Raw genomic sequence first — 21,663 nt, 5'->3', positions numbered from 1 at the left:
TAGGGTACATAAGCATACAGAATTTATTAAACGATATGTTTTAAAAGGCAGTAATTTTTTAATGGAAAGCTTGACCGAAGCCACGCGTGCGGCGTCCTAGAGCTGTCGCTTCCTAGAAGCCTGGTACGCTCTCGAGAAACAACCTTGACTGAATCTTACCTCTGAAACTTTACCGAGATGAATTTCTACAGAAAAAACAAGAAGCAGCACTAGATCTTTGCTTGCTGCAGCTGGGAACTTAGCAGGGACAAAACCAACGGGCTCAGAAAAGTTCGAACTTCAAATTGCAGGAAGAAAAAAAAATCGTAATTATGAAAAATAACCAGCTTCCAAACGGGGGAGGGCAAAGAGAGGAGCCCGCACTAGGCGCAGGGGAACCGCGCTCTCCTCTCGGGCATCCCGGGTTTCCCTCTCGCTTCCCCCGCCGGGCTCCGGGAGCGGCGTTTGCCCGAGTTCCCGGTCACCCCCGGGCGGGGAGGAGGCGGTTTTCCCCCCGCAGCTTTTATTTGCCTTCCCCGAACACCATCCCGAAGGTTTCTCCTCCCCAGGGGATCCCCCCAGGCTGGTTCCTCAGGGCACCGGGCGGGCGGGTGTTCGGTGCAGCCGGTCCCGGTGCCCGGTGGCGGGTGCAGCGCTCACCTGCCCGGCCCGGGGTTCCGTGCGGCGTGTGCTGCCCCCCAGGGGACACCGGGGGGTTTGCACCGGCCCACCGGCGCCGCACCGGCCCCGGGGCCCCAGTTGTGCGGGAGGAGAGGGGGACAGGGCGAGGGAGAAGGAGAGATAGGGAGAAAGGAGGTGAGGCGAAAAATGAAAACGGGACAGATGGTTAAAGAAGAAAGAGAGTGAGTGAGCAGGGAAGAAAGAGCACGAACTATGTGAAAGGGAAGGAGAACGGGAACAAGAGAAACAGATCATGAGTGGCAGAAAGAGAGAGAGAGAAATAGAGAAAGGAAGAAAGAGAGAGAAAAAGAGGGGATGAAAGAAGGAAAGAGAGAGAAAGAGGAAAAGAAAGAGAGAGTAGAAGAAAGAAGGAGAAAGAGTAAGAAAGGGGGGAAGACAAGAAAGAAGGAGGGAAAGAGAGAGAAAAAGAAAGAGGAGAGAAGAGAGAAGGAGGGAAGGGAAGGGAAGGGAAGGGAAGGGAAGGGAAGGGAAGGGAAGGGAAGGGAAGGGAAGGGAAGGGAAGGGAAGGGAAGGGAAGGGAAGGGAAGGGAAGGGAAGGGAAGGGAAGGGAAGGGAAGGGAAGGGAAGGGAAGGGAAGGGAAGGGAAGGGAAGGGAAGGGAAGGGAAGGGAAGGGAAGGGAAGGGAAGGGAAGGGAAGGGAAGGGAAGGGAAGGGAAGGGAAGGGAAGGGAAGGGAAGGGGAGAAAGAAGAGAGAGAGAGAAAGGCTACATCTTGGCAATGCAAATTGTGGCATCAGCCCAATAAAGATCCACCAACACACACAGTTTCTGCTTGTTCTGCTTCTTTTTGGGTGCATTCACTTTGTTTTCCGTGGTTGTCCTCATGTGTTCAGCCTGCACTTCGGAAAAATTATTCATGTAGCACAAGGAGTTTCCTTCTGTGTTGTTCACAGGGTCTGTATTAAGCTGGCACTCCTTTTTTCTAGGTGTTTTCACAAAATGTGGATGTTTCAAGCAAGAGCTTCATTTCGTCTTCTGTATGAAATGCCAGGAGCCTTTTTTAACTTCTTTCACTAGAGTATTTTATTCAGTTTGGTTCAGTTTATTCAGAAATGACTCAGGCACCTCTAACAGACTAATTGCATTTACAAGGGTGTTGGTGGCCCTGTCTGCTTCCCAATGAAAAAAGACATTTGCCAGGGGCATCTGTACGAGCCACATCAGGCTGCTACAGCTAATGTGAAGGCTGCAGTATGCATGAACAGAAAAGACCCCAAAAAAGTAATTTGGAGCAAATTTCAGACCTGTAGAATCAAAGCAGAGGGTTGAACTAGCAGATGAGACGCCACCTATTAGCAAATTTCTCATTAGCTTAAGGCAAAGCACCCCGATTTCTAAAAAGCCAGCTCAGGTCCTCTTTTTTTCGAAGCCAAATCCACGTAAGGAACAGCTTTACAGAGCATCTTGCATGGAGGTTGGAGGGAGATGTAGGTGGTCTGGTAGGATTTCAGCCCCTCTTGACTGTTAATGTATTAATTAATGGCACTGTTGCTACCTCACTTGCTTTCCAGTCCTCACAGGAGAGGTGGAAGAGGGTGCGCTGGAGCAGAAATGAGCCCCACGAGCTGTGACGTGGTGATTTGGGGTGACAGCGGACAGAGAGACAGTGCCGGCGCTCATGGCCCGGGAGCGCAAATCGCAACACTGAATTACATAGAGGTCATAAATTTTTCACTAAAGGCCCGATCCTGAACTCCCTGCAGAGATATCAAAGTCACTGGGAGTTTTCCGTGAGTAGGAAGCAGAGGAATGAGCTTCAAACATTTAGGTCCAGCTCCACATGGGTGGTCTATTATGCCTGGACGGATTCCCACTGGCTCCAGCAGCACTGAGGTAGCGAAAAAGCTCTTACTAAACGCACCCTGTTGCAGAACCTGGGTCTAAGTACTTTCTCTGAACGCTTACGAGGGGCTTCGGTGGAAAGGTGAATCTTCAGGCTCACCGCAGCTTTTAGCCCCATATGTTGATATTAATCTGAGTTTGAAAAACACACAAAGTTGAAGGAAGAAAGACTCCTGAGCCCAGCGGAGACCTGGCCTTTGATTTGCACTATGAGAAAAAAAAAAAGCAGCCAGTTCAGCAATCAACAGCAGCAGCAGCGAGAAAAGGCGTTTGCATCTGCCCAGCTACATCTGTAACTATTCAGAGAAGAGCATCCGAATTTGTTCCGCTTTTTGGTTGGCAGAGCAACAGTCGGCTCTGACGGTGGATGTGTATCGGTAGCATCCAAGCCAAGCAGCTTAGAAACCAAATTCAAAAGCCATTTCCCCCCCCTCCTCTTCCCTGACACACTTTAAAATAAACCTCTGTTTCATTGTTCCCATGACCCCTCCATCCCACTCTGCTCAGGAATGTTGGGATTCTCAACGTCCTCCCTCTTCTTAGGGTAATCATCAAATACATTAATTCTATAAATAATAAATCATGCAAACAAATCATTGACTATCCTATTAAATGCAAATGACAAACTTACTTGCTGAAAGCTGGCAGACCTGGAAACCCACATAAAGGCTGGATAATGCTTTGTTCATGACCAATTTTAAATGGAAAAATAATTGATTTGGGAATTTTATTTGATTAAAAGTGGGGTGGGTTCCCCCCCCCAAGCTCTAACACACAATCAAAAGACCATAGTATTTCCCTAACATCGGGGGGCAGTCTCATTTTTCAAACAGAACTTCTCCCTTTTGGCATTCATGGTATGGCATATCACTTTGTATGTTTAAATCAAGCAAGAAAAGTGACACTGCGACAGATTTGGGGGCTGCAGCCCCTCACATGGCTCATCCAGAGCCCAGTCACAGAATCACAGATGGTTTGGGTTGAATGGACCTTTCAAGCTCATCCAGTGCCCCCCCTGCCATGAGCAGGGACATCTTCACCAGCTCAGGTTGCTCAGAGCCCTGTCCAGCCTGGCCTGGGATGTCTCCAGGGATGGTTCATCCACCACCTCTCTGGCCAACCTGGGCCAGGCTCACATCGTCCTCAGTGGCAACAATTTCTTCCTCATGTTCAGCCTGAATCTCCCCTCCTTTAGTTTAAAACCATCACCCATTAAACTGCCCCAGATCCACAGTGGCCTTTGTAAAAAACAGGAGGAATTTCTGCACATCTCATATTTTTCCTGCAAGCCTCCTGGCCAGGCTGTGCTGGTGATGTCCGGGAACATCCTGACACCGGGGCTGTGTCTGCACCCCGGGTACCCATCCCAGGTACCCATCCCTGCACTCCGGGTATCCCTCCCTGCACCTTGCTGGCCCCAGGCAGCACCCACCAGGTGAGCTGGTGAGTGCAGCTGCGCCGAATTTTAGTGGGTTTTTGGCAACTAGGGACCCCCTTTCCGGGAGGCTCTTCTCGGCCAAGCGAACCTGGGCCAAGAACGACTTTTATCCGCGGCTTAGAGACCCCCCCCCCCAATACCAAACATGCCCACTTCTCACCCTTCGCTTCGCCTTCGGGGCTTTTGAACCCTCCGCGCCACCGTAGCCACGTGCGGCGAAGGGGCGGAGCCAACGCGGAGGTTCCGCCTCTCTCCCGGTGGCGCTGCCATGGAGGGGGGCGCGCGGTTGCGCGCGGGTGAGCGGGCGGGGGCGTCCGTGGGGTGGGCGGGGCGGCGGCGGCAGCGCGAGCGCGGCCGTTAGGGCGCGACCGTTGGCGTAAGGGGAGCGCGATGGCGGGCCCTGGCCCGGCGGTCGCGGCGCTTCTCCCGTGAGGCGCCGGGCCGGCCCCTCAGCTCCACGCTCCCGCAGGTGCCACCAAGTGGGATGTCCGGCAGAAGGTATGGGACCACCTGGAGGCCAGCGGCCTGGCCGATTTCCCGCGGCCGGTGCACCGCCGCATCCCCAACTTCAAGGTACGGCGACCCGGTTGTGGGTCTGAGCCGCGGCCTTTCTCTTCCCCCCACAGCCTCGGGCTCTGGAGCCCTGACAGGCAGCCCTCCCCCGCACCCTGCAGCTCCCCCGGTCGTGCTAGCCCTCATCTGCGAACCGCACAGTCCTGCGGTTGGTGAGCGACGGTAGAGGGTGGTAGAGCTCTGAGAAACACCGTACAAACAGCACACATGTATAATCTACAGCGAGTAAAGAAGCACAGGTATCTGCACATGACAAGATGTGCCAGGTGTATGTTGTATTTTAATCAATGGATACAAAACTTCTAGGGAGGTGAACGTCCCCCTTTACTTGGTGATTGTGAGGCCACATCTCAAATCATGGGGTCAGTTTTGGGCCTTTCACATCAAGAAAGCGCTTGAGTTGCTGGAGTGAGTTGAGAGAAGGGAACGGAGCTGGGGAAGGGGCTGAAGCACAAGTGTGATGGGAGCGGCTGAGGGACCCTGGGGGGGTTCAGCTGGAGAACAGGAGCTGAGGGGAGACCTTCTGATCTCTGAACTGCCTGAAAGGAGCTTGGAGCCAGGGGGGGTCGGGCTCTGCTCCCAAGGAACAAGTGACAGGATGAGAGGAAATGGCCTCAAGTTGCACCAGGGGAGGTTGAGGTTGGATCTTGGGAACAATTTCTTCCCCAAAAGGCTGTGGGGCATTGGAACAGGCTGCCCAGGGCAGTGGTGGAGTCACCATCCCTGGAGGAGTTTAAAACATATAGATGAGGCTCTTAGGGACATGGTTTAGTGCTAGGTTTAGGTTATATTTGGACTTGATGATCTTAAGGGTCTCTTCAACCGAAATGATTCTGTGATTCTATGGAAAGCACCTTGTGAATGAGGTAGATGTATTTATGGGTGGGGAAACTGAGGCACTCAGAACTGGATTTCATTCCCTAGGGCATTCAGCACATCCATTGGGATGGAAAGCTGAGGTCACACATCTTGTGGGACTTAGCCTAGGAACATACAGTGTGCTGCTAAAATGTGACTGGTGACCAAGTGATTGCTGACAAAGTGTTTATGGGAGATCGCTTCCTCCTGCTCTGGCTTTGTTGTGTCAGTAGTTTGATGGGTGGGAGGAAGAAATAAGAGGACTTTCAAGTATTGAGGCCACCACTTTATCATGTGCCTGATTTAATCCAAGCTCAAGGTGTGAAGACACATATCTGCCATGTATTGATTATGACCAAAATAGTGTTGTGGGGATGTGCTGAGTGTTTTAGCCCATGAGCAGCATTAGGAGACGGACTCTGATGCTTTTGCTCAAGGGACTGGCAGAAACATTCTGCTTTAGTTTGGCACTGAAGCAAGTAGAGGAAGCCTGAGACTTTATCGTGCCTTTAAAAAAGGGGATATCAGAAGTGAAGTTACAAGGGGAGTGTGTGCTCTGCTAAGGTTGAGCACCTTAGTTGAGAAGTGAATCTTCTGAGTTCAGTGTAGTCTCTGTAAAGGAGAGCCTGGTCCAGATAGTTTTAATCTGAAAGAGTCTCTGACCATGGCTTGTGTTTAAAGGAATCTATTTGTATTCATTGACAAAAAAGGGAAATTGGTCTCTGGCTTTCAGATAGGTATGAATGAGGGTGAAGACAGGTAAAGTGAGTGTACTTGGATCCCCTCTTTTTCTGAGGCCTGCAAGATGTTAGTCAGTCTCTCAGGATCTGTTGATATGTGAAGGTTTCCCATAGGGAACATTACAAAATTATTAATATGTCACTCACTTTTAAAATCTGGAGAAATCAGCCTCCCTACACTATGAAAGATTGTAAATTGCCCATTTCTGCTGTGAACTCCTTGGTGATTCACTGATATCTTACAAAAACAGGGTGCCTCCCATGCTGCAACAAGGCTTCTGGGTTTACAGGAGTTCAAAGCTGCCAATACTGTAAAAATAAATCCCGATGCTCCCCAGAAGAACGCTCGCTTTCTAACGCTGGAAGTAAGTCAATGTATTCTCTTCTCGATTCCTTTCTTCACTCAGGGGTCTCACCAAACTTGCTGCTCTATTAAAGAGCTGGATGTGTTCAACAGAGCACGTGAGATTAAAGTGGATCCTGACAAACCTCTAGAAGGTGTTCGGCTGGCTGCGCTGCAGGTAACGGCACCTTTGCACCCCCGAGGAGGAGGGTGGGACAGCAATGCAGCGCTCGATGGCATCTCATGTCAACACCTGCCGTTTCTCTGGTGGGAACCTCGTGAGGCCTCTTGTGTAACGATGTCTTTGCCTTTTTGGCTCTGTAGCAAATAAGACAATCACACAGAGACCTGTGAAACAGTAAAAATAATTCATTAATGGCCTACCTCCTTCTAATGTGATCACTTTTGTTACACAGGCAAGGAAGACTTTGTTGGTTCCTACACCACGTCTGAGAACTGGACTGTTCAATAAGATCATTCCACCTCCAGGTGCAACTAAGGAGATCCTGCGAATATGTGCTACATCTCAAGTAAGAATGAAAAATGGGGGAGGTCTGAATTAACTTGTAGAGGAGTGTGGTGTTATGATACTCCTCGAAGGTGGAAAATCAGATGCTACCTGAAATGCTGTTCTGCTGGGATGTTATTCCTGGTTTTGTGCACACATCCACAATCAATATTTTTTCATTTGTACTCAAATAACGAAGAAATTTAATATTTTCACTGTAATTTATTAATGAAATGGTATCACTACTTTCTGAATGCTTTTTGGAACATTTTGAGTAGCTTTCATAGGTAAATTAGATCTCTAGGTTTCTAATGCATAGTCGTATATTCTGCAGTTTTGAGCTAGTGAACCCTATGAGGAATATTTTAGTGTTTACAGTTTTTGCATAATCTGGTCGATAGAATAGTAGGTGTTACTAAACGGGAAAGATTAGTTCTTTTAGAATCCTAAGTCTAAAGAAACATTAATTCTGTTATTTGCATCAATGAGCTACAAGAGAATGTTAATAGTTTTGCTTCGAAGAGTGGTATGTTGCTGCCCTCTGGTGTTAAAATATCATATTGTACTGCTAAAGTCATATGGCAGAGAAACCTGTGTTATTTATATGCATCTTTACTTGACATGAAAACTTGTACGAAATGAATAGGCCAGCTATATAGGTTTTGTTTCTTTTTTTATGTTCTGCAAAAGACGATAAAGTTTTACAGTAATCCTCTATACAATGGAGGGTTGTAAATGAACAGTAATTAGTATCGTCTTTGTTTGTTGGAACTTTAATAAAAGTCATTAGCTAATTAAGCTTTTCAGGGTTGAAGAGCACTTTAAAGGAGACCTTTCCCTTGACCTGCTTCAGGCCTCATATCTGATCTCTGATTTTATCACCGTATGTCTGGTTTTTCCCTCAACCAGGCATACTAATAAATAAACGCTATTAGCAATTTATATTTACAAAGCACTGTGCAAACAATTCTTACCACACTGCTGTGAAGTGGATAATGAGCGTTATTACTGATACTCACAAATTACCAATCTTTTTGGTTTTGTGCTCTACACAGCAAATAATTGGCTTTGTATTGTGAGGATTAACTTAGCACAAAGTTGAACTGGTGTGAGGAAGATCTACATTATGCTGTACATATATATTAAGGATGAATGAATCATAAGATATCTTTCTAAAAGTTTTAAACCTCTGATGTTTGAAAGCCCAAGTAAATACCAGTTTTAATTTCTGCAGCTCTGTACAGAATTTTACTAGGATATGTTCTTTAGAGAGGAGCCTGAAAAGGGGTTGGTGGAAGTGAGAGGGGAGGGAGGGGAAGGAAAAAAGTATGATAGAACTATGCAACGTTTTTCTTCTCACTTGTCAGGAACAATGAGTTTTTCTGTTCATTAGTATCTTAGATAAAGCATTTCAGTCAAGATAGCTTAACTTGGCAGTGGCACATCCTGAGTGATGATCACACAGCAAGATGTTGAGGAATGTAGTCTCAGAGAACATGTAGGCAGCTTTGGAAGACATTTAAAGATAGAGGTGTGGAGAAGCTGGCAGTGCAGGGATTGTGGTGTGAAATGGAGTGCGATCCAGCTTGGGTACCTGGTTGTGCTTCAGTAAAGCATTTTGTGTGACTCAGACAAGCAGCTTAATATCTTTATGCTGTAGCTGTCTGTATCTAACTTTGAGAGTTAATTGAAGAATTCATAGTGCTCTGATATTCCTCGTGGGTGTTAAATTTACATATCATGACTTTAAGGTAGTAGTAGGGTAGGAAATGTCATTTGACCTCGTTTTTAGAAAGATATGCCCAATAAAGGGTTTCAAAAAAATGATTTTTTGATCCTAAATAAGTAACCTTGCTTAGTAAAGTGTCTACCTCCCTTAGCTCTCCTTGAAGTGTGCCAAAATTCTTGTCTCTGTAGTAGGGAATGTATTCTAGGATCCCCTAGAGGATAACTTTCCATACATGTACAGCTTGGCTATACATGGAAGAAACACTTGGAAACGTAGAGAGTTACTTGGATTTATCAAAACATTTTGGATTCCTGACTTGCTGGTTGGAAGAGTCTACACTCTGCAAACCTAAAATTATGTTTCTCTTACAGGGTATAAAAGAATACAGTGTGCCTGTAGGTCTCGATGGAAAAGCACGAGTGGACTTGGTTGTTGTAGGATCAGTGGCTGTCTCTGAAAAAGGTAAGATAAAGCCGTGTAACCTTTTCAGGAGAAGGGTCCTAAGTCACGATTCATAATGTCACTGGGCTACAGTAACGTGTTCCTTTTGGCAGACATGAATGTGTCTTTGGTACTGAATTACGGGCTTGAGTTCTGTCTCTTCTTTGTGACGAATCACTGGTCTCAATTCAACTAGGAAGAATCAACGCCTGCTTTGCGACAATGCTGCCAGGACTTAGTGGGTAAACAGCACTGTGGTTTAGAGCATGGGGGCCAGTGTTTTGACCGTCAGTAGAACTATGCAGACAAGAAATTTTTTATTTTTGTTTCTTTATTTTAAAAGAATCAGAGGGCTCCCTGTTCTCACAGTGTGTGAAAGGACATGTGTTACAGCTGTTAATTCTACACCTATTCAGGATTCAGATTTTGCATTTTACACTATCTTGAAGACCTGCTGGTGGTGTAACATTTTCTATTGATTTTATCCCTTGCCTAAAAATAACATACTCTTTGTGTGTGACCCAGACTCCCCAAAGTTAACCAATGTTTGACATGAGTAGAGGGTTCTAATTACAATGGATAAATAGGCTTCTACATTACTGGACCCAATTTGATTCACTCTGGCTCCTGGGATCTTTGAGGTATTAATTGAAACTAACGTTTTATTTTAATTTCAGTGCTGATTCCAAGGAAGGTTGCATTCTCTGAGAGAAACTGATCTGAATTTTTCCCAAGTGACAACTCTCTGCTTGGTTTATCTGTTGCAGGCTGCTTAGTTTAATTGAATGTTTTTCACAGTTACCAGCGCTTCCACTCTGCTGTTTCTGTGTTTACTATCACCATTTGCTATTGTGTATTTTAGGCTGGAGAATTGGAAAAGGGGAAGGTTATGCAGACATGGAATATGCAATGATGGTGTCAATGGGTGCAGTGCAGGAGGATACACCTGTAGTTACTATTGTACATGACTGTCAGGTAAGTTAAAATATCCATTCTGAAGCGGTGAGTCAGAAGTGTGTGATACTGAATATTCTGTCTGGAGAAGAGACTTGGAATGATGTTAGTGCAGCATCCTTACATTTCTGCTGTTACTGACAGACTTTGACATGTTGCGAGACATCAGGAACAGTGCATAATTTTGGTGAATTTGCTTTTACTATTTACCAAATCTCTTGTTCCTTGTAGGTGCTTGACATAGCAGAAGAGCTTCTTGACGATCATGATGTAACTGTGGATTATATACTCACTCCAACTAGAACTATCAAGACTGATTGCAAACGACCAAAACCGCAGGGAATATTATGGCATAAGGTAAGTTGCCCCTGTTAACAGCAGCTTATTGGTACCTACATTCTGTTGATAAGTCCCCCATTTTTACATATAAACACATTTGTTGTCTTAAACACATTTGGTCTTCTTCCAGGTGTTTTTTGGATGAAACAAAACAAGTGTGTGTGTGTGTGTGTGTGTGTGTTTGTTCAGTGTTTTTAAAGTGGTGATGGTGAGGAGGAGAAATACATTAGTGAAACTGCAGTTGCTGTTTAAAATGGATTATATGGTGAGAATCACTGGAAACATTTGTGAATTTTTAAGATAGATGTTGTAGTTCTTGGCTGTATAACAGTCATGTGAGTCAAGGGGCTTCTCCACCTTCAGTGTTTTATTTCTCCGTGCTCATTGAAATGGTCTCTTCCTTTTCTGGAGGCAGCACCACAGAGAGAACTTTATGGCCTTAGGCTGTGTGGAATGGGTGGAATATGTGCTGTTCTGGTTATGAAAGAAAATGTGACCTAATGGCTGGTATGTTGCTTTTTACATAGTGGATGTATGGGATTAGTTTCAAAGGGCGGATGAATTTGTGGCTGTAGCTTGTTTTCAGGTGAGGAGTAGTGACTTTCTACTGTTTTAAGTAATGAATCATTATTTATTGATAATTATTGTTGTATGAGTTTGGCTCACCCCACCCCAAGATTGCCAAAAACTTTAGCAGCTTCACAAATAGTTTCAGAAAAGCATTTACTGAATTGTTTTAATGGAAATTCGTGCTAGGAAAACTTTGTCTCATTAGATTTTCATTCCTAAAATCATCCGGTTAGGGAGCAGATGCAATCCATCATGACTGAATAACAGTAGGAACCCTGAAATGAGGAATAGCGTACCAATGTCTTGCAGAAACCATGGAGGAATTAATTCCTAGTGAATACTTCCAGGGAAATCAAGAGTTGTTTGTTGAGCACTTGCCAGCCAGCAAAAAGCATTAGATTTGTTAAGGTGATGTATCTACAACAAACAATTCTAACCACTGCTATTTTTATTCCTATAGTGGGAGAGTATTTTACCCTGCCTGTGGTTGAGGATTTGAGGTTATAAATAAATAAATAAAAGCCCTGTCTGTACTGGTGCATTTTTTCCATTGAATTATTTTTGAAACATAATTTTTTTAGGATATTATTGAATGTAATTGTTTTGAAGGCCTACCCCTTGTGGTCCATCCATCTTGCCAGCATACTTTTGATCACAGTCTGTCTGTCTTAGTGTCAGACTTCAGGCTCAGTAAGTGGCCTTGCTAACACTTTTTTTCTGTCTGATTCCCATTTTTCTGTCTGATTCCCTTTAGCAGTGACATTTTTCAAAGGTCAGAGGAATGCAGCCTTTTACAGGGTCTGTTGAATTTTTGTGGAACTTTTGCCACTCATGAAAAATCAGTCAGTCCCAAGCGATGTATCAAATTTGATGTTGCCTCTGCAATTCTTTGCTTTCCAGAGGAAAAAAAAAAAATCAAGATCCATATTATAATTTATGCCTCATCAACTAATGAAGTGTCTGACACAACTGCATTAGTGGTGTTGCCTGAAAAATACGACTCTCACTGAGTTTTCTACAGCTTTCACTGAGAATGGAGCACATCACATGATTGAACCTTTATTTGGATATTTAAATGTTGATTTAACACTAAAGCTGCTTTTGGCTGTTCTTCAGAGCGTATGTTTATTAAATAAGAATAATGGGGGATACTAGTCAGAGCAGGGATGATCATTACGTTTCAGTTGTTTTGGGACAAGAACAAAATGTCTTATCTACATGAAGAAGAAAGAAATTAGCACTGTTCTTTCACAGGTTGCTGAACCACTCGTGTATGTTTTGTTTGTGGTGGCAACTGTAGGATCAACTCTTGTACAGAGAGGGTCTTGGAGGCAGGAGGTCTAGTTGACCAACAGGGTGTTAAAAATGCAGGATTTGATATGAGTTATTTAAGTGTTTGTCCTTTGACTTGTCCTGGCTGCTTCTACATCCTTTTCTGATCCTTTTCTCTACGTTCTTTTCTCCTTCAAATCCTGGCTTTACTGGTGCATTCCTGTTCCTCAGAGCAAAACTAAATGAACCAAGAGGGAGTGAGTAAATAAATAACCCACTTCCAGATACAGTGTTTTGTCAACAGAAGGTAGCTTAACTGTATTGCTAAGATGTGTGATGTGTAAAATACGTTGCAAAAGAGTTTGCCCTCAGGAACATGGCTGGATCAAGCAAAGATGCTGACTTAGGAGCTTGAATTAAAGGTGTTTGCAAACATGGAATTACAGCTAAGCATTGTTGTAAAGGGTGTGTTTTTCTGAAGCTGTTAGGATAAATAGCCATAATACACACACTCTGTTTGCAGCTCCAAACACTCTGTTTCAGCTCCTAAGAGGTAAGAAGGTACTTAGGCAGCAAACAAAATTCATGTCTCCAGGCTAGATTTCTGTGCTCAAAGAGATCTGCATTTTCCTAGAGCGTTCTTGTTTGTTCTCTGCTATGTGGGAAGGAAATAGTGTGTCAGATATGGGGTAAATAGGTGTTCCTTTGTGAGTAAATGATTCGTATCTTGAAGTAATTGGCATGACTTGCTCTCAGTTGTCTCCTTTCAGTTCTTCTCAGTGCAGAATTTCCAGCTGAGCTAGTTCTTGCTGTCAAGGTAGTATGTTTTTCCAAACAGGAAAAATGTGAATTACTTTCTGGGACTTACGTCACAGAAATGCTGACTTAAAGCCTTCCAAGGAAGTATAAGAGCTAGAATATTATATATATAAAAAAAAAGCAATATCAAAATCAGTGCTAGGTGCTCTAGAAATGCTTCTAAATACACAGACAGTGCTGGAGTGTGTATACAGGTAAGTTTTCTGCATCTGAATTCAGGGTTTTGAAACATCAGTTATGTGCTCTTGGAGGACAGCAAGAGCTGCTCAGAGTGCTCTGGAAAACTTTATTTGGATGCCAGTGGAGAATTATTTGGCTTCATCTGTCTTGAAAATCTAACCCATTGTTTCTGGGAACTCTAAATTCATGAAGCAAGTTACTTTCTCATTTAGTATTTTGTATGGGTAGCTGTGATCTTTATCTGTGACACTGGCTATTATATTTGTCACAATTACAAAGTTATTTGTGCTGTACTTATTTTAAATTGAAACTATACAGACCAATTAAAATACTTGGGGTCATGAAGAGGGAAATGAGAAGAGTTGGTGGAAAAATCACTAGATTTTTACCAAGCATTTCCTTCTGTTTCTTTAATATTTTTTTTTTTTTTCTGAGAATTTTGTAGATGTAGGAAAAGATTTTTCCCAAAATGAAATGAACTGAAGAGAATCCCTGGGTCTCATGTTGAATGAGTTTAGTATGCAGTGGCAGAGATGGAAGCTATCTGACAAGAAACAGCTTTTAGTTTGGGTCTGTGATAGAGTATTTCAAAAGTAAAATGATGTTTTAAAGCTCAAAAAATTCACATGTTCAAGCTGGCAAAACCTTTAGCAGGGACACAGCATTGCCCTCAGAAGAAGGTTGATGTTAGTTTAGTCAGGGTTTGGTTTTGTTTTATTTTTTTGGATGGATAGTGTGAGCAGGGCATGCTTCCACACACGGTTAAATGTCTCAACACCTTTGCAAATCTGACCCTTGCTGCGGAGTCCATGGAATCAGTTTTTGCTGATGGATTCCAAATGTGGGTTGCATAAGTTTCTCCTGAGGGACACTAGCAGACTTTGTGGGCTGCCAGCTCCCAGAAATATGCCCTCAGATTGCGTGCACATATTTGGACATTTTGTGCAAATGAATGATAAAATGTTCAACTGTACTGGCCTGTCCTAGCTGTTCTGGCTTTGTCTGTGCTTTAAACCCCTGTGAGCTCAGTGCTCCTTGAAACAGGCAACCAATTAAGGAGACAAGAAGTAGGCTCAGTCCTGGAGGCCTTTATGAGGAATCTGGGATCAGACAACCCTCAGGGTGGGCAAAGACAAATCTTTCAAACACCTTCTGCCTACCAGCCTCAGTACTGGGAAGGGCTGGTGAATTTGCTCTACTAAGGAGTGTTTGATCTTGCTCACAGCTTTCCAGGGCAGCAGCATCTGTCTCCATCTTGAGCCACATCGGTTGATGTGCGAAGCAGAATTAAGTAGCAGATGTAGCATGCTCTCCAATCTATAGCTGTCCTTCCCTCGTCTGCCGTACATCAGAACTGCACTGCCTCCACTGCCAGGGAAATCAAAGTGATGTTTGGCTTGGCCCGCACTGTATCAGGGGTCAGCATTACTCATTCTGTCACAGAACAAACACATCTTTCATTTTCTCCAGCATAATATTGAAAGTGGCTATGTTCACTGTTCTGGAATAACAGAGGTTGAAGAGGGCTCTGATGTTGCAGCAGAGACATTGCAGAATCCATCTGCTGCTACGTTGTTTTGGGTCCAAACCAGGTGTCATAAGAGTGGATGCTCAGGGTTAAGTGCTGGGAGGTTTGTATTGGCAATTGGCGGTCAAGACTGTTTTCTTCAGGTTTTGTCAGAAAGGGGCCACATTTCCCTTCTCAGCTCCTTTCCCATAGCCTGGTCATTGTGTGCCAGAAGAATTCATCTACCCTGCTGTCCTCTTTCCCCAAGGCTCTCCCAGCCATGGCAGGGAGTAGGAAGGATTGTTAAATGATTAATTGCCTTTGGTGGAGTTATTTTTAACCTGAATCGCTTCAGCTACCGAGTTTATAGTGCAGACCCATAAGCACTTCTGTTGGCCAACCCCAGAGGGCTGAAGTATGGAACTGGCCTGAGAATTGGTGGTCAAGGGATAATAAGAAACTTCTCAGCTGGCTTCACTGCCAAAGCAAATCCTTCAGCTAAATCCCAACACTCAAGACAAAGTTTACAAACATCAATAAATGTCTTGGCCTTGACTTTAAAGTGATGAGAGAAGCAAGGGAAGAAGCTTCCGGCACTGGCTTTGCCCAGGTCCGCATAACTGGATCAACTAGACTTGGAGTAGAGCACAAGTCCCTGCATCCTGGCTTAGTGTAAAGCAGTAGGCCAGGCTGGGGAGGAGTCACCAGCCGGCACAGGACCAAGAAACGTGCAGCTTGTTTGAAGGAGAGGAGGAGTATCTCTGGCCTCTCTCCACATGGAAATAAATCACTGCAATCCTCCACAGCTCACAAGACAAAAGAAACTTTTTGCATGATCATAATTAGCAACACATTGTACTACCACAGAGTTCTTTTGTTTGCTATTTTGCAAGAGCAGAGCAAGATTTTTCTTCTTCTCTGCCACCCGCTGCCCCCTTTGCCCCTTTGGCTCTCACCTCCTGCACCCCAAAAAGGGTAGCGAATTGGTTTGTTGAATTGAAACTCTGAAATCCCAAACTAAGTTTCTGCCTTTCCTTGATATAAAAGTGGGGAAAAATAGGGAAGGATTTGAAAGCTTTGGTCCAGCTGAAAGATTCTCCTAGACCCCAGGGAAAACAGCCCTGAAGGTAAATCCTGTCTCTCTTTTGTAGCAGAAGGATGCCAGTTGACAGTGTCAGAACTTGTCTAATGTAGAGTTTTTACAGCATGTTTTCAATTACAAACAAATCTGAGTGTCGAATCAACTACCTTTGTTGCTTCTGTACTGTTACCTCTACAGAGGGCTGAATGTAAGGTAATGATAAGTTTCCCTTGTGGGGTGGTGGTTGATGATCAGAACTTCAGCTTTTATAGAAAACTAGTTCATAGCCCTTATGAAGATACCTGTGGTGTTGTAACTGCATCTTCCTGAGTTTGCAGGGAGCTTGAAATGGTAGCTCAAAGAGCTCTGGTCGGATGCCAAAAACTACTCATCGTTCAAGTGAAATTTGAAGTCTCTTAGAGAATTTGCTGGTCCTTGGATCATCAAAATCTTCTTCTTGATTTGTCCTTGAAAGATTCTGAATTCCAGAGCTCATCCTCTCCATGCCCAACTCTTTGATTCCCTTAATCTAGAAAACGATGAGGGTTTGCCTTTGGTAGCATTGATCGTTCTAACTAAACACTCAGTCCGTGCCTTGGGAAACTGAGTTTAATTTCAGTGTGAAAGGAACTGTACATACACTTGGTAATAGGTTGAGGTTGTGCTTTGGGCTCAGGAGTGATTAGTTGCATGAGAACAGAAAAATGTTTTTCCTGTTTGGTTTAATTAGCATAGAGCTTACATTTCACATGGAAATTTGACAGGGGAAAACAAATATTCCTAATTGTTGGCCAGTAAAAATAAGATGGCTTCAGCCATCATTTTGATGTTGTATCGCCCAGGGAGGGGGAGTTTGCTGTCAAACACAACAATCTGAATTCTTGGCTGAGAAAAACAAATCAGTCCAAGAATCCACAAAGCAATAACTCTTTAAAATCTGAAAATGGCATGTACCTTTCAGAGCATGGAGGCTCCCAGAGCCCCAGAGGAAATCCTTGCCTCCCTGTGCTGGTTGGCAGATCAGACCACATTTGTTCAGAAATTGTTCAAAGGGCCTGATCCCAAACACCTTGATTCTGAGTCAGTGTGGCAGAATGGAGGTGACTTCTGCCCATACTGGTTAGTCCTATTCTGCTTTTTGATATTATACTATATTAACAAGGTAGAGCTAGGACAGGTTTTATGTAAATTATGTTTTTATTTAGTTTTGGCCTGAAATAAAACTTGCTTGTTCGCTCCTCAGAAGAGGAGCCCTGTGAACATTTACGAGACTTCTGTTGACTGAGTTTCCTGTACCTAAGCTTAACCTTGCTCCCACCCTGCCTTTTTTTTCCACTCGAGTCACTTCAGGGCTGTGCTACTCTCCCTACAGATAGGTGCATTTTAGACTTTATGTGGTGTGGCCAAATCCAGACCTACTCTGACTGTAATTGTAAAAGAAGGAATTCTCTGAGATGAGAGAGATCTGAGCTGGGCAATCTGCAGGCGTATTTGAGCCAGGATATGCTGGTGCTAGTCTAGTAAAGCCTGCTGAGTGGCTCTTAAGCTTGGGCTCAGTACCCTGCTACAGTGGCTTGCTCACACTGTGTGGGCTACTAGTTTGGGTCTCTGCTCGCTCAGGCATCGCTTCCCTAGGCTCTGTTTTGCTCCCTAAATTTAAGAATTGAATCTTGTGTTGATGGATGTTCTGCTTGTCCAGCAGCCAAGTATGAATTATTCCTCCTCCCAAGTGCAGTCTGCAAGCCAAGAGCCAGACCACATGAGCTGGGGAACCACTGGGTTTCCTGCCAGTCACTGAGTGCAGCCTGGGGCATCTCATGCCTGAGATGGATACGGTTCAGCTGTGGGGAGGAAGAGCCCTTCCAGAAAAACTGCTTGTGAACTGGGAATGGATGGGGAAAGGGGTAAAGGCTTCACAGTTTTGAAGTACAGCGTCTGGGTGCCTTTCTGTTCTGTGATCCAACCCAGCAGACCAATGTGGGATCTGATGAGTAGCTGCGGGTGGTGCATGAGGTTGGATGACAAGAGGGAGGTTGTGGTGATGGGCCACAACCAGAGAACGTGCCTCCGGCTGGGCCCACACTTGGAGGAGCCCTGCTACAAGGCACGCTCCCCAGCTGCAAACCTAACACCGCCATCCCTCCCCATTGTGGGAACCAGCCTACAGGATATCCTGTTTTGGGGGAAAAAGAGCACAAGGAGGTCTGCAGAATGAAAGTCTCTGATGGTCTGATGAACTGTAGGCATGTGACATTTTGCCAGAGCAGGAGCACAAGCCCTCGGTCAAAGCAAATATTGATGGATAACAATAAGGATGTGAGTCTGAAAGCACCCTGATTAATAAGTGTCAAATCTAATAGTTCTGAGTTTGGTTTTGATTTTCCTGCTGGATCTACATTGTGCTGCTTGCTTGAAGAGTATCTAGTGTTTATTTTTGTCTTGCAATGTGTATTTAGGGAGCAGCTTCAGAATCGGGCCAGCAATTAGTAACATTTTGAATGCTCTGGCACTCTGAATGGTAGCAATATAATAAGGTTCCTCTCTTTTTATGGCACAAATGGGTCCTGGTGGTCTTCTCCTTTTTCTGGAAGGAGAGAAATCTCATGATTGTATCTGTCTTCCTCCTTTTTAGGTCAGCTATGAGATGCTGGAAAAAATCCCCATCCTAAAAAGTCTTCGATACAGAGAGAAGCAGGCTGGCAAGGATGTTACCCTCAAAGATGAACATTCAGATTTGGCAAATGCCAACACACCAGCAGCGTCAAATGAGAAGGCGACAGCTGAAAGCACAAGACCAAAGACTGCAATAGGCTCAGCTCAAACAGGACAACATCATGTTGAAAGTGATTCTTTAAGTCCCAGATTAGAGGAATCTAGCATGATTACTACTGTGTATGTGGGGAACATACCTCCCAGCGTAAGAGTGAGTGAGCTGAAATGTGCTTTAAGGGAATTCCAGGCAACTCCTTTACGACTGAATTGGCAAGGAGCACAGCACAAGGCTTTTCTCGATTACAAGGATCAAGCGACCGCAGAGAGCGCCGTATCCTCTTTGAAAGGCTTGAGCCTCGGGGGTAAGACGTTGCGAGTTGAGCTGGCCAAGAATCAGAGAAGCAAAGGGTATGGAGAAATCAAAAGTCATAAACTAATATGAATAGAGGGGAAAAAAAAGGAGGCATGGTTTTTATTGTTTTGTGAGAAGCCAACCTACGTTTTCAAGGATGTTAGCATATCCTCTGATTTCTGCCAGCTAAACAAGGAAATGCAAGGCCAACTTTGAGTAAATGAGGTGTACATCTCACAGCTGAGTTCCCTGCCTCATTTCTGCAGTTGTGCAAGCCAAGTGGATTTGTCCAGACAGATGACAGAGGGGCCTTTTCCCTAGAGGGTAATCCATGAAGTACCCGCACTCTGTTTATTTGTTTTTCATTGGGTTGGTTTGCTCTTTGGTGCGTACATTTGTTAGGCCTGGATCAAAAACTTATCCTTTGGTAGCTGTGTGCAGCCACGTGTAGTGAGGTGGTTGTATTCTGTCATCTAAAGGTTGTACCTGCAAATTTGTACTCATGAGATTAAAAGCCAGCTGCAGAAAATCTGTCATAAGGGTTACAATTCTGTTTACTAAAAAAAAATGGGGTTTGCCTGTTGGGAGTTTTTGACATGTTTTTCATAAAAGTGGCTGAAGGGAGAGATTGCTCTTTTTGTTTTGTGCTCTTGAAGAACAGCTGTGGAAATGCTGGCTCAGCCACGAAGTTCTAGTAATAGCTGTTAACATCAGGTGGAAGGGATGGTAGCCCCTTTCTCAGCTTTCTTTTGTTAATTCAGCCCTTTGTAAACCTTGTATTTTTTTATTTCAATCTAGCAGAGGAGAGATGAGTTTTCTCCTCTGCTTTTCCCCAAAGCACTTCAGGTGCCTTTTTCATGGATGCAGATAATTATAAAACAGATGTTTTTTGCAATTATCTCGTCTCTTATAATTTGGTGTGACTCCATTGTCTCTGTGCAATTACATTAATATTAATCATTGTAGTGGGAAGGAAAAGCAGACAGACCACAATCAAACCTTGTGGGTGACTGGTCTGGTGTGGAGTTTTTGGAAGAGTTGCTGGAGATTGTACCTCTTGTGCTTTTGTCAGCACCAATGTTGTCTTCCTGCACCTACAACATCAGGCAGTGCTGAGGGTCAGGCAACTTTTCATTGTGAAAATGCTGTCAAGTACTAGTTTGAACAGTAAGAATTGCACACACATGAACAGTCAGTTACAGTGTAAAGGAGAATGATGATTCATTTGGTACGGCTTTTATTACATTTTTTTTCCCCTTTGGTTTCCTATTCCTGAAAAAGAAGTTGAATTTTGGCTGAACCATCCTTTCTAAACAGAAGCACTTTTGCCATTGATGCTGGGCACATAGTCAAAGTAAGCAGCTAAATGGATATTTTTTTAGGTATGAGTTGGAAACTTTTTTTAGCCAGAGGGTACTGTTAAGTATATTTTAAGCACATAATTCTGCCTCAAGGGTCAGACATTTCATACAGTATTAAGTAAAAAGTTCTCATCATTATCATGTTCTCTGTACAGAGGTGCTCAAGAAGAGCATTGCTTCGACTTCTTGTAAGGTAAACAAAGGAAAGTTTCTGGAAAAAAATTAGTGCTGAGCTCTAAAATGCTCTCTTTTTCTCCAGCTCAAAGTTATTTTCCATATCACATAGTCTGAATTAAAACATAAGCACTACAAACTCCTCTGCATCTTATTTCAGTAGCTGTGCACTTCAAGGGTAAGAGTCAGGAGTTATATTACTACTTAAACATACTCATTACATCATGAGCTTAGAAAGGAGGGGAAAGGAAAAAAAAAAATTATACATTACTGCCTTCCACTTCCAAATAATGGTAAGTTAAGTTAAGTAACATGATCATTTGATGTTCTTTTTGACTCTTGCAATACTGCTTGCTGTGCTGAAGATGCCCAAGTGGCCTTAGCAGTTAAAAAGCAGTTATTCTGCCAGTGAAAACTTCCAGCATTGAAAATTATTGCATAAGAGATGGAACCAGGGTTTTTTGGTCAAATTGGTTGGAGTTTCATCTTCTACCATCTTTCCTTTCTAAACATCTGAAGTTTCAGTGCAGATACATTTCTATGTTATGTGACACATAAATGTTTGCTTGCTTTGCTCTCAATCCTGTGTGCAGTCAGTGTCTGGTGAGGGTTTTTTTGGATAAACACATCTAGATCAGATATCTGCAGTTCTCTTTGAGCCTGTCACTTTTTTCCTGTCGTGTATTGTGAGGTCCCATTTCACCACACTACCTAATAAATATCTCATTACCTTCCAATAGGCAATTAACAATCCAACCGCACTATGGAGAAGATGTTAACTAGTCCAAGGTATGAAACTGTAGGTAGGCTCAGAGAAGAAAAATAATTACTGTAAGCTTAAGCTAAGCATTTTGAATGGACTGGAGTAATAATGTTTATGCTATGATAACTGTATTTCCAACTTCAGTATTAATTTTTCTTCTGGGTTATTAATAAACAGAAAGGTATTTTGGGCCTTGCTATCTTAAAGTCATCAAAGAGTGTTTTTAACTCCAGGTAGCAGCAGCTCCACATTGGTAGCCTGCTGCAAACCCACCAGCAGCTTCAGCAGAGCAGTGGCAACTGAAGTGCAGGTAGAAGTGTCATTTGTGCCATCTCTGCTTCAAGAGCAACCACCTGTGGGAAAGGAGTGAGTCCAGACAGCTGTTGAAATTGGAGCCTGAAGCTGCAGAAGGCTCACTAGAGTTCAG

The 21,663-nt window shown here is 43.9% G+C and overlaps 1 protein-coding gene across 2 annotated transcripts; it reads left to right on the top strand.

Moving 5' to 3' along the window:
- The first annotated feature begins 4,168 nt into the window (after window positions 1-4,168).
- Window positions 4,169-21,446, top strand: MTHFSD (methenyltetrahydrofolate synthetase domain containing). 2 transcript variants are annotated; one of them, XM_065028850.1, is made up of 8 exons: window positions 4,169-4,256; window positions 4,430-4,533; window positions 6,539-6,652; window positions 6,891-7,004; window positions 9,083-9,173; window positions 10,015-10,127; window positions 10,338-10,463; window positions 18,507-21,446. In XM_065028850.1, the coding sequence occupies exons 1-8, from the start codon at window positions 4,229-4,231 to the stop codon at window positions 19,026-19,028; spliced, it is 1,212 nt and encodes a 403-aa protein (XP_064884922.1). In that variant the 5' UTR covers window positions 4,169-4,228; the 3' UTR covers window positions 19,029-21,446. The 2 variants fall into 2 exon arrangements, with proteins under 2 accessions (XP_064884922.1, XP_064884923.1); XM_065028851.1 differs by lacking the exon at window positions 6,539-6,652 and adding an exon at window positions 6,383-6,496 and having other exon boundaries at window positions 4,173-4,256.
- Window positions 21,447-21,663: the final 217 nt, after the last annotated feature.

Source organism: Columba livia, chromosome 13 (genome assembly GCF_036013475.1).
Source record: "Columba livia isolate bColLiv1 breed racing homer chromosome 13, bColLiv1.pat.W.v2, whole genome shotgun sequence".
Lineage (NCBI taxonomy): Eukaryota > Metazoa > Chordata > Aves > Columbiformes > Columbidae > Columba > Columba livia.
This window is presented reverse-complemented; position numbering and strand designations above follow the sequence as displayed.